Genomic DNA, 15,438 nt, shown 5'->3' with positions numbered 1-15,438 from the left:
TCCACAAACGCACATTACACATCAGGATTTTCTCAAAAAGAAAATTTACTATGAAAATATTATCCAAGCAAGATCACCTCCACCACACTCATTTTCTTTTACACTTTCTTTATGGAGAAAATGTCTCCATAAATGATTTACAGAGATTATTGTTGCTATAGTTGATTCTATTCTATTTTGGTTGTTTTTTTTTCAGGAGTGGTATGATTACAAGTTAAAGTGGAACCCAGATGAATATGGAGGAGTAGATACACTACATGTACCTTCTGAACACATATGGTTACCAGACATCGTATTATACAACAAGTATGTACATTAAAACATTTAAATTATTGGATTTTGTTCTTTTTTTCTTTAAAAAATATTTTTCATAGTCTTTATTTTATGCTTAACATGGAAATAAGTTTGAAAAAAATGGTGATGATACATAAAAACTTTGGTTGCTTGCCTCCTACTTGCAAAAATGGCAGAAGGTTTTCCTTCAGAAATTCCTAGCCAGATCTGAAACATCTCTTTAGTCTACAAGAAAAGCAATTTTGATAATGCTTGTCTAGCAATAATCACTGCAAAATTGTTCATAATGTGTTGTTTCTGTCCTGAGTAAAAATGTGTCATTCTTTTGAAAACTTCTGTAGCTTGGTATTCCCCACCTGGAGAGAAGCTTGACGCTATCTTCTGGCACTGGGTTTGTTCTTATGCAGATTGCACTTTCTTGATATTAACACTTTTTTCGTACTCTTGCCCCCATCTTTTCTTCTGTTCTGTGACTAAAGATAAAGCTCAAATTAAGTCCATGCTGAGGTTGTGAGGACCTATGGAACCAGTGCATGATTGTATGAAATGGTAGGAGGAAACAGTACCTGCAAATTTGTTTGAGAAATTGCTTTTGGCTGACAGTTGTATAAAAAGTTGTCTAATGGTGATTGTCTGGTTCTTAAATCTTAAAATCCTTCCTAAATTGGTACAGAACACAGTCTCAAAAACTATTTTTTATTTAAATAATAAGCTATCAGAAAGTTTATTTATTTATTTTTTTTACCAGTGAAATTGTGATTTGTTTATCAAATTGAATGATTATAAAACTAACAACAAATTTTGGGAGTCAGTTCATCAGAATTAACACATAAATCAGTGGGTTTAAAACCTAATATACAGATTCTTAAAGTTCTTTTAGGGCAGAGTTAAAGTAAATTGCTTATTTTAAACATGTATCATTTATTCCAAAATGACTCAAAAAAAAAAAAAAACTAACTAAGTTGTTTCTACTACTATACCAATTATTTCTGAATTAAATTCCATGAATCCAGTATCATGACAATGTGCCTAGAAATTAAATTATGTTAAAAGAAATTTGTTAACAAAGTTGTAATACTTTCCTGGTTCTGGTTATTTATTCTTTTATAGTAGGAAAATGGGATAATACATGAAAAAAGTTATCTAAGATTTATATTTTAAGGTGGGGTTATTTATGATGAAAATTTATTGTAAAATTATAATTACATATTTAAATAAACCAAAAAAGATTTAAAAAACTTTCAAAAAATTGATTTTTTTTTCTGCCCAGACCTCCAAAATCACAGGAATTTTTATTTTTTATGTCAAATGGAGAAACTAAAAAAAAATTGTGGAAACTAAAAAAAACTAAAAAAGTGGACTACTAATAAAAATTTTCCTGATTACTATTTTGATTTTCCTGATTAATTTTATTTTTTAAATATTAAGATAAGTGTACATGTATGTACTGAGCTTAACATAAAATGCAGTTATGACTGCAAAATGTTTAGAAAGTTGATTCCCAACCGCTCTGTAGAAATATTGAACCCAAACTTTTACCAACAATTTGCCCCGTATACACGAGTCTGTACAAAACTTCATGAAAATCTATTTATTCAGTCAAACATTATTAAGCTTCAAACACACATACTTAAGCAAGTATGTACAAACATTACCCCTCACCTTTTCTCTTTTTTGGAGCCCCTGGGTCATGAAACATTGATAAATGCAAAATAACCCATACTCCATTTTCTGACTGATTACCATACTTTCCTTCTTGCAGCACAGCTCTAGAGCTGTGATGCCAGGGAAGTAAAAAAACAAAAAAAAAAAAAACTATTATTTTGTGAGATTTATTGGGAAAATAATATTGCATAAAAAAATGATGTAAATAAATGCTTGAATGAGAGATTCTGCTAATAAATGTAACTGTTAGTTATAGAATATTATTTCTGAATCTTCTCTTTTGAGTGTGTTGACTTTTCTGTAACACTTGTAAATGGGTAAAATTGTATCCAATAACATTATGAGCAATTCTATCAATACAGAAAATTTTGTATTCTTGTTAGAATTCATTTATCTGTGCATCAGCCCCTTTTCATTACAATTACCACTGCTGTAATTTCAGATATGAAAGCCTATCTTTTGTCCTCAAAACATATAATATATTTTATTTTATACTCAACATTTTTTTAAGCAGGGTGTTACCTATGAGTAGCTGTAACGGAGTGACAATAAGTAATAATCACACTAAAGAAATACACAGTTATCATCTTAAATGCACTGTCCTGTCTTAACAGAAGCAATATCAAGGTGTGGATTTAATAAGTTCAACCATGTTACCAGCTAACATGTTTAACCTCATGCCGAGATGCTACCTACTACTTGGCTGGCAGTTCACTACATTATTTTACATAAAACTTTATGATTTATTGTGGCTGCATAAGGAGCAAATTGAAAAATGATGAAAAGTATTTCCAAACTCCCATAAGAAGCTCATCAGCTATGCACTCAATAGTTTTAACATATTATGCCTCAAAGAATACATGATCTGCATTTTGACTTGATCAGTTAATATTGGATGAAAATGTTGCTGAAAAAGTAGACATACATTTCTGCATTTAAAACTTTGTGAACATTTAGCAATTCATCTTGGCACTCATTCATTACTGACCAAGTAATATCAAAATCTTTGAGGAGTACTCAAAATGAAAAGCAGTCTTCCTCTCAAGTCAAAGTGTTTTACTCTTTGTCTAAATGTTTTACAACATTAATGGTAAATAAAAGATAATTTTTTGGAAAGCAAAGTTAAGCATTGTTATACCGTTGCTGTATGATTCAAGACCAAGCAACAGTTGTTGTAGAAACATCCAGTAGTTATATGGATTTAAGGTCCAGAAGTCAGTAGAAATGTCAAGGCCACAAATTTCATTTAAGATGTTTAAAGGACTGGTATTTTCAGAAGAGGCAAACAGTTAAAATGTTGAATACTATTCTCACTTTTGCCTTTAACGGAGAAAGCATTTGTTTAAAGTTGTTGAGGAAGGCTGTTCTCTTTGTTGTTGTTGAGGAGGTGTTCTCTTTTGGCAAGTTTGTTCATGTGCATATAAGACTGGTCAGATGATAGATGTTTTCAGGAACTTGGGGTTTCATTACACAGGCTGCCACATTTCTAACCAGATCTTATCTTACTTTAGAGTAACCCCTATTTTCTAATCATGAAAATTTTTTAAAAGGGGAAATTTATAAACAATTCAATGGTGGTAGCAATAGCAGGATACTATTTCAATAAAATAACATCATAATTTAATTTAAAAGAGGCAAGACACCTGGGGAAGTACATTTATTTCCATGATTGCCAAAATTAAAGTGAATATTTGTTTCAGTAATCTTCAATATAAAGGTGTACGTTTGCCAGTCTATGGGATTGTTAGTTTGTAACAGCATCGCATGAGACCCATCTGACCAATTCCTTTAAAATTTGCAAAGTACATCATTGTTATCCCAGGGAAGATTTTAAGCCATAGCCTCTTTCAAGGTGAAGTCGTGAATTAAAGATATTTATTAAAGAAAAAAGAGATTAATCATTTTATTTCATTACTAGCTGCAGAGGCATGCCATAGGAACGCCCTCCGGGCAGGTTGCCCTGGTGGGCGGCGTTTCGGATTGGGATTATTAGGTGTCCAGAACTGATTACTTCTTGTGTAAAAATATTATTTTTTTTAATGATGGAAAGTGATATAACTCAAGGTAAATTAGAAATTTAACTCTAGAAATTGATACTAACAAATCAGAATTTTCCACTAGTGATCAGTGTATTCTGGTGTCTACTTTTTGGTTATAGTTTATTATTTTATTTAAAGAATCTGATGTGACAACACCTAACTACCTTGTATGCCTATTAAATTACAAACACAATTTTTTTTTAAATGAAAAGTACATAAAATTTCATTTCATTAATAACTTCTGATATATTTTCATATTTTTTATTTTTGTTATTGAATTATTTTTTATCAATTTTTTTTTACAATCAGAGGTTAATAATGATTATTAAATCAATATATTTAAATTAAAAAAAAAAGTTAAAATCCAATTTTTTGGGGATTTTAGGCTTTTTTGGACACTTTTGGTTCAGTTGTTTGCAATCAAAAGGAGGAGGTGCAGACTAGATTTTGGATTTTTGGATGTTACAAAAATCCTAAATCCAAAATTTTAACATCCTATGGCTAATCGTTTTTGAGTTATGCGAGATACATAAGTATGTACATACAAACGTCATGCCGAAACTAGTCAAAATGGATTCAGGAATGGTCAAAATGGATACTTCCGTTGAAATCTGAAAACCGAAATTATTCGCTATCACAGTACTTCCTTTACTTCATACAGGGAAGTAAAAATTATTATTAGTACATATTTCACATATATATGCGATATATAATAATATAACAAATATTATGGTGGTCAGGTGCGTACTTTTTATATTATTATAACAAACTAAACCAAGAAATTCATCCCGAAGGATGAATGACCGGGGATGTTATGTATTAGAGGTGTAGTCTTTTTACAGTCTCAGGTTGACCATTTCTGAGATGTGTGGTTAATTTAAACCCAACCACCAAAGATCTAACAATAATCAACATCTTTTACATAATCTCATCAATTTTAACAGTTACTTTATTACCTTTTTTCACACCTTAACATCTTTCCTGGTTATTTACCACCAATTAACTGCTTTAACTGCATTAGGAAATGTTCCTACAAATGTTGATTTTGGTAGATGAAATTAACTAGAAACTAAAACAGCACTGATTCAACCTGTTCAGTAAAACTTAAAGTTTACTATTGCAACTCTTCAGTAAACAGAAGTCTGATGTAACTTTTATAAGTTTACATACATCACAATTAATAAAATAAATGTTTTCTCATTTACAGAAAATACACTCCAGTAGATAACATCATTTAAAATAAACATTTTACTTGAAATATATTTTTCAATAAAGTAAAATCAAAATATTATTTTATTTTTCTTACTTTTTTAATATTATACATTGTAAGATTTTAAAAATAAATAATTTTGTTACTTAACTAGCCAAGTAGTTAAAGGTCATATTGTCAAGGTACTGTCTTCCAATAAAATAAAGTTTGATTCTACAGATATCTTCAAAAATATATTATTATTTAATTATGTTAAAAAGTATTCAGAAAAAATAAAAAATGTGTCATTTTTATTTTTCCAATCTGTTTTAAACATACAATGACATAAATTGAACTTCTCAGAAACAATTCTCATTAAGAATGTCATTTTTTCATCTATCATTATATCCATCTTACCTTTCTAATTAATATTTGTGTATGTGTACATGATTGACATTTTACTAATAAAAAACAAACTTACCTGTAGTCTCAGTCAATTTGATAAAAAATTATATGTGATTAATTTTGCAAGGTGTTTCATACCAATATTTTCACTGAAAAAGTATAACTATGATCACTGATTATTACAGTGATATACTATTCAGTATATTTTATAATGTACTGTATTCAGTACATTATATTCAGTACATTATATGTACTGTATTCAGTATATTTTATTATGTAATATAACAAATTTTTTATATTACATAATTACACTGATTGTGCTAAATGCTGTGAGAAGCTTTCATGTTAGCACTGTATGCAGTTGATGAAGGAAATATAAATTTAAAATAATTGCTAAACAATTCACCAAATAAGGACAAATTTAATATTCTATGCTTTTACCTTTTTTTAATCATTCTAAGTTTATAAATAATAATATTTGCCTGGAGAGAGAGATTCATTGGTACATACCTCAAGCGATGTTATAAGACAACTAAGACTTCAGTGGCATTGTTGTGTCTGCATGAAAAAAGATGTATCAGTAGATTTCATTAAATTGGTATCCATTTAAATATATTCATTACAGAAAGAAAAACAGATACTAATAAAAATAAAAATAACATATTATTGAAACACATAACAATCTGGCACAAATTGAAAAACTGCCTTTTGTTCCAATTTTGTAAGAAACACAGACAAGATGAAAATAAAGAGCAGTATTACAATATCAAAACATAACCTTAATTATATATATGGTGCACAAATAACTCTCATTAGAAAATAATAAACACAAAATTAATACTTGTCTTATACAACTTTCTTTTTCTAAAAGTAATCTAAAAATTATTTTCGTTTAAAGTAAATTTATTTTAGTAGTAACTCAGTAGTGATAGCCTTTAAAAGGAAAATTAAATAGCCTTTAGATAGCCTTTAAAAGGTACATCAAATGTGCTGTACATTAAAAAGATATATATGCACATTGATAAGTATATCACTAATGATCCTTTTCATCCCCATAACATAAGATGGCATCTTTTAATGCAATGGTTTACACAGCAAATTGAATCTGCTTGATTTGAAGGGTTGTTGTAAGGAAATAATTTTATTAAACATAGAGCTGTCATATACAGCTCAATGATTTTCCTAGATTATCCATTAACAACATAGAGAAAAGAATTGCTCAAAATTTAAGAAACACAGTAACACTGCCTTACATCAGAACAATAGAGAAGAAGGATCGCGAGAAGCATGAATATAAATTGTATATTGCACCTGTACAGAAATAAAGTAAAGAATATTTTTAAAAATCACAATTTTAATGTTCTTAACTATGTCTACAAAATTGGCTTCTGCTTCAGATAGAAGGTAGGACTAAACCTGTCAAAAGAGCAAACATTTATAAATATATTTTTAGACAATAATTGCTACTTACTCCAAGAATACCTCTGGCAAATATAAGAAAGATTAAAAATGGAATAAAGGAGCATTTGGCACATTATAAAAACAGAAAACCTGATAAATCGGCTGTAGCCCAGCATTGTCTGAAAACTGGTCACAAAATTAGTTCATTAGAAAATAAATTTTTTTTAAACGTATGTAGTAATCAGTAGTTAGATAGTTGGGAAACTTACTTAATCAATAATGAAGTTTATGAGCAATGATAAAAAACTGTTCAAATTTTAGATTTAAAAAAAATCCTTTTATGAAAATTTATAATCATAAGAACACCCTTAGCCCTCCCTTAAAATATTTTGTTCATGAGTGGGAGTAACCTATGATTAATTTAATGTTCATGCTGACTTTGTGTTTGAAATGGTTGAAGAAATTTATAGTGAAAATTACCTCTTACTTGCACACCAGTCAAACGGCGACTGTCCCGAAACACAACTCGCACACAGCATGCAAAATTTTTGCATGCGTGCAACAAACATCAAAGTAATCCTAAACACTTTGTCCTTCTTAAAATAAATTTTGCATGTCCAGCTTACAAAGAGGTATATGGTAAACTGTTTGTAGGTATTGATTCTATGGTGGTTAGTCTAAACTGAAGTTGCAATTGTTTAATCGATGCTTTCTACTGGGATTACCAAGAACACAACAGTTATTTTTATTCTTTTAATCTTATTCTAAAATCCCAACTAAAAAATACTTGTTTTATTGATTTGTAAGTACTGTTAAGTAGTCTATTAATATTGTTTACTATTACTTCATTATTTTTTTCATTTTTAACATACTTTTTCTGTAGTCTACTGATAGTGAATCTACTGAAATGGTCATCTTGGTTAAGATTTTAAGTAAAATTTTTTGTAAACAGTTTTGGGCCATAATCTTATTTCCTAATTTATTTAAACACACTTGAAAAACATTTCCTTGATAAAAAATATTTCTACTAAGGCACAGCTGAAATCATATTATAATTGAAAATAGTTGAAATTGTATTATAGATTCACTATATTATGTATCTGGTTGTCTAAAAAAATTGTGAAAAAAAATTTCCTTTTAATTTGTTTATGTTTCGCAAAAAGTTACTGTGATTTTTACAAATAAAACATAAAAGTAAAGTTCAGTCAATTTTCCAAATTTAATTTCTAGGGAATGTACACGTACCTCATAGAAAACAACTTAACCAGGTAATAAAAATATTAATTTGAAAAAAATGACAATAAGATAAATCATTTAAAAATGGAAAAGAGAAATGAAAATAATTATAAATTATTTTCTTCAGTGATTTGCTGAACTTTTGATGACCATTGAGGAAAACATTTATTTACCTTTGAAGAAAAGAAAGTATAAAGTCTATTTCTCCCAATGTAGAATCTTCCTATTATTAGGAATCAGCTTTTTTACAGATGTCTAAAACATTAAGTTAGCAGTGCAGCATTGGATAAACATTAGCACTTTAAACTGTGTCCCATCAAAAAAATCTATTCTTGAAGCAGGAAAGAATAGACCTTCATGACAAATAAACTGATGAAGACCCAGGTGAGCTTTACTGTTCTAAACGAATTTTGAGATTGTGAAATAGTAACAGAACAGGATATTTGAAAACAGAGTGGATCCTTTCTTGATAAAATAAGTAATTTTGGAAGAGATTGTTGTTAGTTTCTTTTCCTATTGCTACAGTACCTAGGGCTCCAATTACAGCTGCTAAAGGGTTTATCAATAAGATTCTTTTATATAAATAAACAAATAGCCAAGAACTTTTCTATCTAGAAAATTTAAAAGGGAGTGAAACAGCTGCACATAGGCTACCCTTTGTTTCAAATATGAATAAATTTAATAAACATGGCACTGGATAGCTCCCATAGCCAAAGGTTTACTGTAGAGGTATGATATATTCCCCTTAAAGTGGAATAATTATTATTTTCTAACCCGACTTCTGTTCTAACCACTCAGGTTAGAAAAGAATACCTTATCTGTATTACAGTAATTTAAATATTACATTTTGACAACACAATGGAGACCATTATTCAGTTGCTTTAAATCTCTATTCAAATATTATTTCTTAGAGAAATGATGCATGTCAATTATCTGAGGTAATAGATCCACTAGTCAGAATTGTTTTCTTTGAGAGAAATAATGAATGTTCACCATAAAGGTAATCACTTCAATGCAGAATGAAGATGTCACTAATAGGATTAAATATCAGTCACCTGCATTGCAGTAGCTTAGCATGCTGATATGTAACCACATATTTGGCTCAGCAAGGAAGCCATTAAGGAACTACTTCACTTCATACTTTCCTAGTAAGCTTTGCATGAGGTGCTTCTTATTCTTTAGGATAGTTATATAATTTTTTAATGTAACTTATAATTCTTTTTATGTTACCTACAATCATTACAAATATGTCTGACATATACACTTACATTTTCAGTATTTTACAATATCCTTTGCAAGTAATCATATTTGTCATTTGTTCAAATAAATAATTTATAAAAAAACTTTCTTTTATCTGAATTATGATAATGTGAAAATATAATAATATTAATAAGGATACATGTTTCCTTCACTAGACTAGTAGCTAGTTGGATAAAAAAGACCAGCCAGTCTGGTAGCTAATTGGTTGTAAGTAAAAAAAAGAAAAAAATGAAAATTAAGAGGAAAGGGTAGCTACATTTATAAATTAGACTGTCAATCTAATTTAAATGCAATCTTTGGTAGAGGCAATCATTTTCTGTCAATTTACTTTTATTTGGATCTTTACTTTATCTGTATTTTGATTGAAAATTGAACAATTTTTCTACACACTCCCATTTGACATCAGATTAATTTTCAAAAATAATGTTTTGGAAAACAATAACATAATGAGGTGTAAGCACGTGACATCACAAGCTCGTAGATTCGCTGGGGCAACTACAGCTGGTGATAAAATGTCTGCTAAGCTCAAATTGCTGAAAGAGCTGGGGACAGTCTGTTCGATGATGCCATACGAAGTAAATTGCATAATTATTATAACACGTAAACAAAGAATATAAAGTCCGATCAATATATACATTTATAAAAATAAATTTACGCAGTAAAATAACACTAGCGCTTAGATTGTCAGTTGTAAAAAATGTACGAGGAATAAATTGGCAAAATATTAAGTTTACATATGTAAAATTCCTTAAACAGTTTTAACAGTACGCGTATTGCGATTTTGAGGTTAATTAATTTTCAGTCCGATCACGAAAACAATAAAACCGTCCGTACAGTAATTACCAAACGTACACATAAATCACACAAGTTCAAACGGAAGTTTTCGTATCCGGTCAATTAGGAGGACCAAAAAAAATATGTGGAATAGGGAACTACAGAAAATAATGAATTTGAAAGACCACAGAAATGTTCGGTTTACTTAGGAAAATTAAAAATAAATTTTGCATTTAATGAATGATAGGATGATACCATTTAAGTTGAAAATTTATGTTGATTTGGAGATAGTGGATAATGCTAAGACTGGAACAATCCCTTGGACCGGTACGAGAATGAAGATACTTGATATATAAAATAAACGATATTTAATAACAAGATTCACTAAACTACAAGACGTAGTAAATACAAATAATGGTACACTTGCTAGTGGAGTAGAACCGTTTTACTACGACAAATGCTAATCACGACTGACTTGCAGGCGGAGTCGATCTCGCTCCCGACAAGTGCTGTGCACGACAACCGAGTTGGTATAGTGGTAAAAGCGTCTTCGCAAAACAGCTGGTTTCGAATAAGAGAGTTTCAGCCCTAGTAAAGGCAATTAATTTTATATGGATTTGAATACTAAATCGTGGATACTGGTGTTCTTCGGTGATTGGGTTTCAATTAACCACACATCTCAGAAATGGTCAACTTGATACTCTACAAGACTACACTTCACTTACACTCATACATATCATCCTCAGAAGTAATATCTGATGGTGATTCCCGGAGGCTAAACAGGAAACATAAAAAAAAGTGTTGCGGACTACTCGCTGTTAGACGAAAACGATGCTGCAACCAACAAATGCTACGCAAGACTAATTTAATGAGCGGCCGCAACCAGACCTTACAAGTTCTCCCACCACTTCTCAATGTCCAACAATTGGATCTATTTCATTCGATTTTTCAAGCCAGAAATCATTAATATTGCACCTTAATTAACGTCCTAAAAATTTTAGTAAGACCTCATTTCACCAGGGTAGTTGAAATCCCAGCAAAATCTTTCAGTAACCGTTTATCAATTATTTTCACAAGTAGAATAAGTTATGAAGATCCCAAAAGAACTTTGTGATTCTATCTCTCTCTTTCTGCGCGCGCGCGCGTGTGTATCTTTTCAATATTATGAGAAAATGTTTTTATGAGATTGGTACAAAAAGTTTTTACTTTACAATACATTGCACAATGTATGGTATGAATAATAATGTTTCATTCACTAGGTTTGAATTTCTATTTTTCTTTTTAAGTGCGGATGGCAACTATGAGGTCACAATAATGACAAAAGCAATACTAAATCACACAGGGAAAGTTATTTGGAAACCACCAGCAATCTATAAATCTTTCTGTGAGATAGATGTAGAGTATTTTCCTTTTGATGAACAGACCTGCTTCATGAAGTTTGGATCTTGGACATATGATGGTTATCATGTAAGTACACATTTAAGTTAAAAATTATTTAATTTATATAAGGAGCACTTCCCCATCAAAATAATCAATATCTGATTAGCTTAGAGGAAAAATCTTAAGGTTTTATTGCAGGTACATGTCTTTGAAAAAAGGAGTCTTTTATCTGAAACATCAGAGGAAGTTGAAGCAATCAACTGCTAGAAAAAAGTCAAGAAGATTTGAATAAGCCAATGGAATATTGAATCTATAAATATTTTCAAATGTTGCCTACCATGCTTTAATTGTGGTATTCCAAAATGTATTAGTTGGGTTATAAGTTTAAAATTATTATAATATCTATATATTATACAGGTTAATGGGAAGGATTTTAGTGTCTCCCTCATCACTATTTCTTTCATTTACAAATAGTAAAAACTTAAGATTTGGAATAGTTATACCTTAAAGGGATCTGTAAAAAAGAGAAGAATATAGTGTCTCCCATTCAATTCCTGTATATTTTTACCTTCAATCAGTTATAATAGAAGCTACAATTTAGTTCAGAAAGAACTCTAAAAATATGAAAAAATTGGGGCCTCACTTATAACTACATCTGAAATGATGATAAAGAATAAGAACTGATTCCTTAATCCTGTTGGATATTGGATATTCCTAACTTGTTGAATAGAAACTCTTTAGATTGTATTTAAGAAAATGATAACAGATAAAAAATTTGGTGTTTGCAGTGTATATTCAAATATTTCTGTAACACATAGGTATTTTACTTTTGGAATATTAAATTAATGAGAAAACTGTTAATGGTCACTCATTCTCTCATTTATAAATAGCTAGAAATTCAAAAGTTAGTATATTCATTCCTGAAAGAGTTTGTTAGGTAAAGTAACAAAATTGGTTTGATTAAAATTTAGTACTTGCATCAAAAACAATTACTTCAACTATTTTGTATATATATATATATATATATATTTATATTTTTGTCTTCATCTAGAAAGTATAGGTTTTGTAGATGGTAATGAGCCTTTTTACTTTTTTGATCCTTAGAACATTGTTTGTGGTAGCTTATTTATTGGTAGATACTTCCAAGCTAGAAAGGATGAAGATTGGTAAGCAGACTATGAAACAGTTCACAGAAATTTGCTTGAAGCTTCAGAGCATCATCTTTTCTCTACACTAACATCAGCTGCAACAATATTTATTGGCCTTATTAATATATATGTTATTGTCAATGTCAATATATATGTTATATATATATATATATATATATGTCAATGGAATACCACGGCCTAGTGATTCTCTTAGTTTTAACAACTTGGCAAAGTCTTCGTTTGTTAAATATTCTAAACATAAAATCACTTCTATTTGAAACACCAGAGGAACTTGTGGCAATTAACTGCTAGAGAAAAGTCAACAAGAGTTGCTAACAAGATTTGACTAATCCCTTGGAATATTGAGATAATTTTGCATTTTTGTTTCCTGTAAAACAGAAATAACATGTCAATTTAAAAAGAGATTAAATTAATAGAATAGATCACTTAAGCTGAAGTATTGTGTTAAGTTGCATGAAAACAGTTCTGCTATCTGATTTGGTAGAAATATATATTGTTATTTTTTAAGAATAAGTGAGCTATTCTTTTTAGCAAATATTGCACATTCATAAATATAAACACAAGGATAATCTAACATGTTTACATTTCTAAATATTTTTCAACATGATTCATAAACATGATACCAGCTTTTGTATCTTGAAAACTCATTTTGACTTTTGGAGGGAATTCTAAAGATATTATAAATTTTGGGAATATATGAAACCATAACAATTACTTAATAATGATGACAAGCTTACTCTTTTATTAAAGCACTTCAAAACAAATCAAAATGTTAATGTTGAATTCAATTTCCTTTAAGAATTCAAGAGCATTTACCATCACATCAAACGGAATGCTGTAAAAGTTTAAAACAGTAACGGTCTCTGCGTAGAAGCAGTAACTACAACAAATCTTCCCACATTCGCTTCCAGTACAGAGCCATTTTTTTAGCTCTAATAATACTGTAATACTTGTCGTGGAATTGTTTTAACTCTATAAAGTCTGACTGCAGTCCTGAACTTTAAAATATGTAATGGTTGAAAAATTTGAACTAAATATATAAAACTCAGTCCCACTGACTTCTTATTCCATACCAAGTTGAGGTAGCCAAATTCAACATCTTTGTGGCGGCAGGTGTGTTGTGTTTTGCTTGAACTGGTGGCTGGGCAATCACAATTTTCTTTTTTAGATGTTTCCTGCAGAATTCAGTCGCTTTATGAATAATCTACAATTTGGAATAGGGATTTATAAGACAAAAAAAATTTTTTTTGTTTGGCGTTATAAAAAAATGTAACTTCTCTTATAACTTTATCATTACATATATTACAATCTTAAGGGTTTTTAGAATTGCCAAAAACCTAAATCATTTATTAATTGGAGATGTCAACCTATAATATAATATATATATATATATATATATATATAATATATATACTGATTTTAATACTGAAGTATTTAATATGCTCACACCAAATAAATCAATGACTGAACTATAGATCAAGAAATTTTTTGTACTTTATCAATCCAGAATCCTCAAATAACTTTTTCTTATTACTTTATGTACAAAAAAAATTGAAGACATAAGTTGTTTTCATTGTCTGCTGTAAATCACTCATTATTAGCTAAAGATCATGCAACAGAAATATGAGGTAAGTTTAATTTGCTAATTTTCTAATCATTTCAGTAAGAATAATACACATTTTAAAAATTGACATGTTGATTCAACTTGAAAGAATAAAGTAATTTTTGGTTTTATGTAGTTCATGTTTACTGCAATCAATTTTTAATAATACAAATTTTAAAACATTGTACAGCATGAATATCAAAATTCGAACTATATTTTCGATAAAGAATTCATTTTTAAAAATAAACTGACAAAATATTTTCACAGTTTAATTACAATTCAACAATTTTTAAAGATCATATCCCATTCTGATGAAAAGGATGGCTTAATCAAGTTTATACAATGGAGAATTTCATCATCATTGTAATCATCAAATAGCCAAAGAATTTCCTTGTATCAATTTGTCATTGGAGAAAAATTTATATGCAAAGCTGGTGGTATTTGATTGTTCATTAAAGTTGTAACCTGTGAAGTGGTATTCATTGAAGCATTTGAAAATTAATTGTATTCCATGTGAATGTTTTTATTAAGTAGAACCCTGGAAATTAACACATGTCAGTTTGTTGTTTAATTCTCTGTGTCCAAACATCATATTTAGAGTTTTATCATAAGTTAATATTTTTATAATATTGTACATGGTAGTACACTCTGAGTTTTTAAAAGAATACACTGATTGTGCATGTAGGTTATTAGTAAAGTGCATCATAGTTCACTTACTCATTTATGATTTATAATAGAGTGTGTAGCCAACACAATCATGTTAGAAGCCTTGTAACTAAATGTATGTCAAACTGCATCATTACCAGATGCTAAACATCTGGAAATCCTAGACATTCCTTCGTTCCTTTGTGTAATGATGATAGCCAAAACGCTATTAGGAAATGAGGACACGCACTATGCAAATTTAATTGCAGGCCTACAAGTAAATATCTAAATTTGTATAGTAAGGTAGAGCAGTATGTTGTAGAGTATTCTTAGACGCTAAAAGGAAGTCAAGGATGAAATATGTGGAAACAATCTCAC

General features: G+C 29.5%; 1 protein-coding gene across 1 annotated transcript in view; it reads left to right on the top strand.

Annotated features, from left to right (window-relative positions):
* nAChRalpha1 (nicotinic acetylcholine receptor alpha1) overlaps positions 1 to 15,438 on the top strand; it is a 671,059-nt gene that overhangs the window by 634,928 nt on the left and 20,693 nt on the right. The window contains exons 4-5 of the mRNA XM_075374200.1: positions 197 to 306; positions 11,550 to 11,730. Coding sequence (XP_075230315.1) covers positions 197 to 306; positions 11,550 to 11,730 — 291 coding nt within the window. The remainder of the gene's footprint in view (positions 1 to 196; positions 307 to 11,549; positions 11,731 to 15,438) is intronic.

This window comes from Lycorma delicatula, chromosome 1, assembly GCF_047948215.1.
Source record: "Lycorma delicatula isolate Av1 chromosome 1, ASM4794821v1, whole genome shotgun sequence".
In the NCBI taxonomy this organism is placed as follows: Eukaryota; Metazoa; Arthropoda; class Insecta; order Hemiptera; family Fulgoridae; genus Lycorma; species Lycorma delicatula.
Note: the sequence above shows the minus strand (reverse complement) of the source record. Positions and strands in the feature narration are given on the sequence as shown.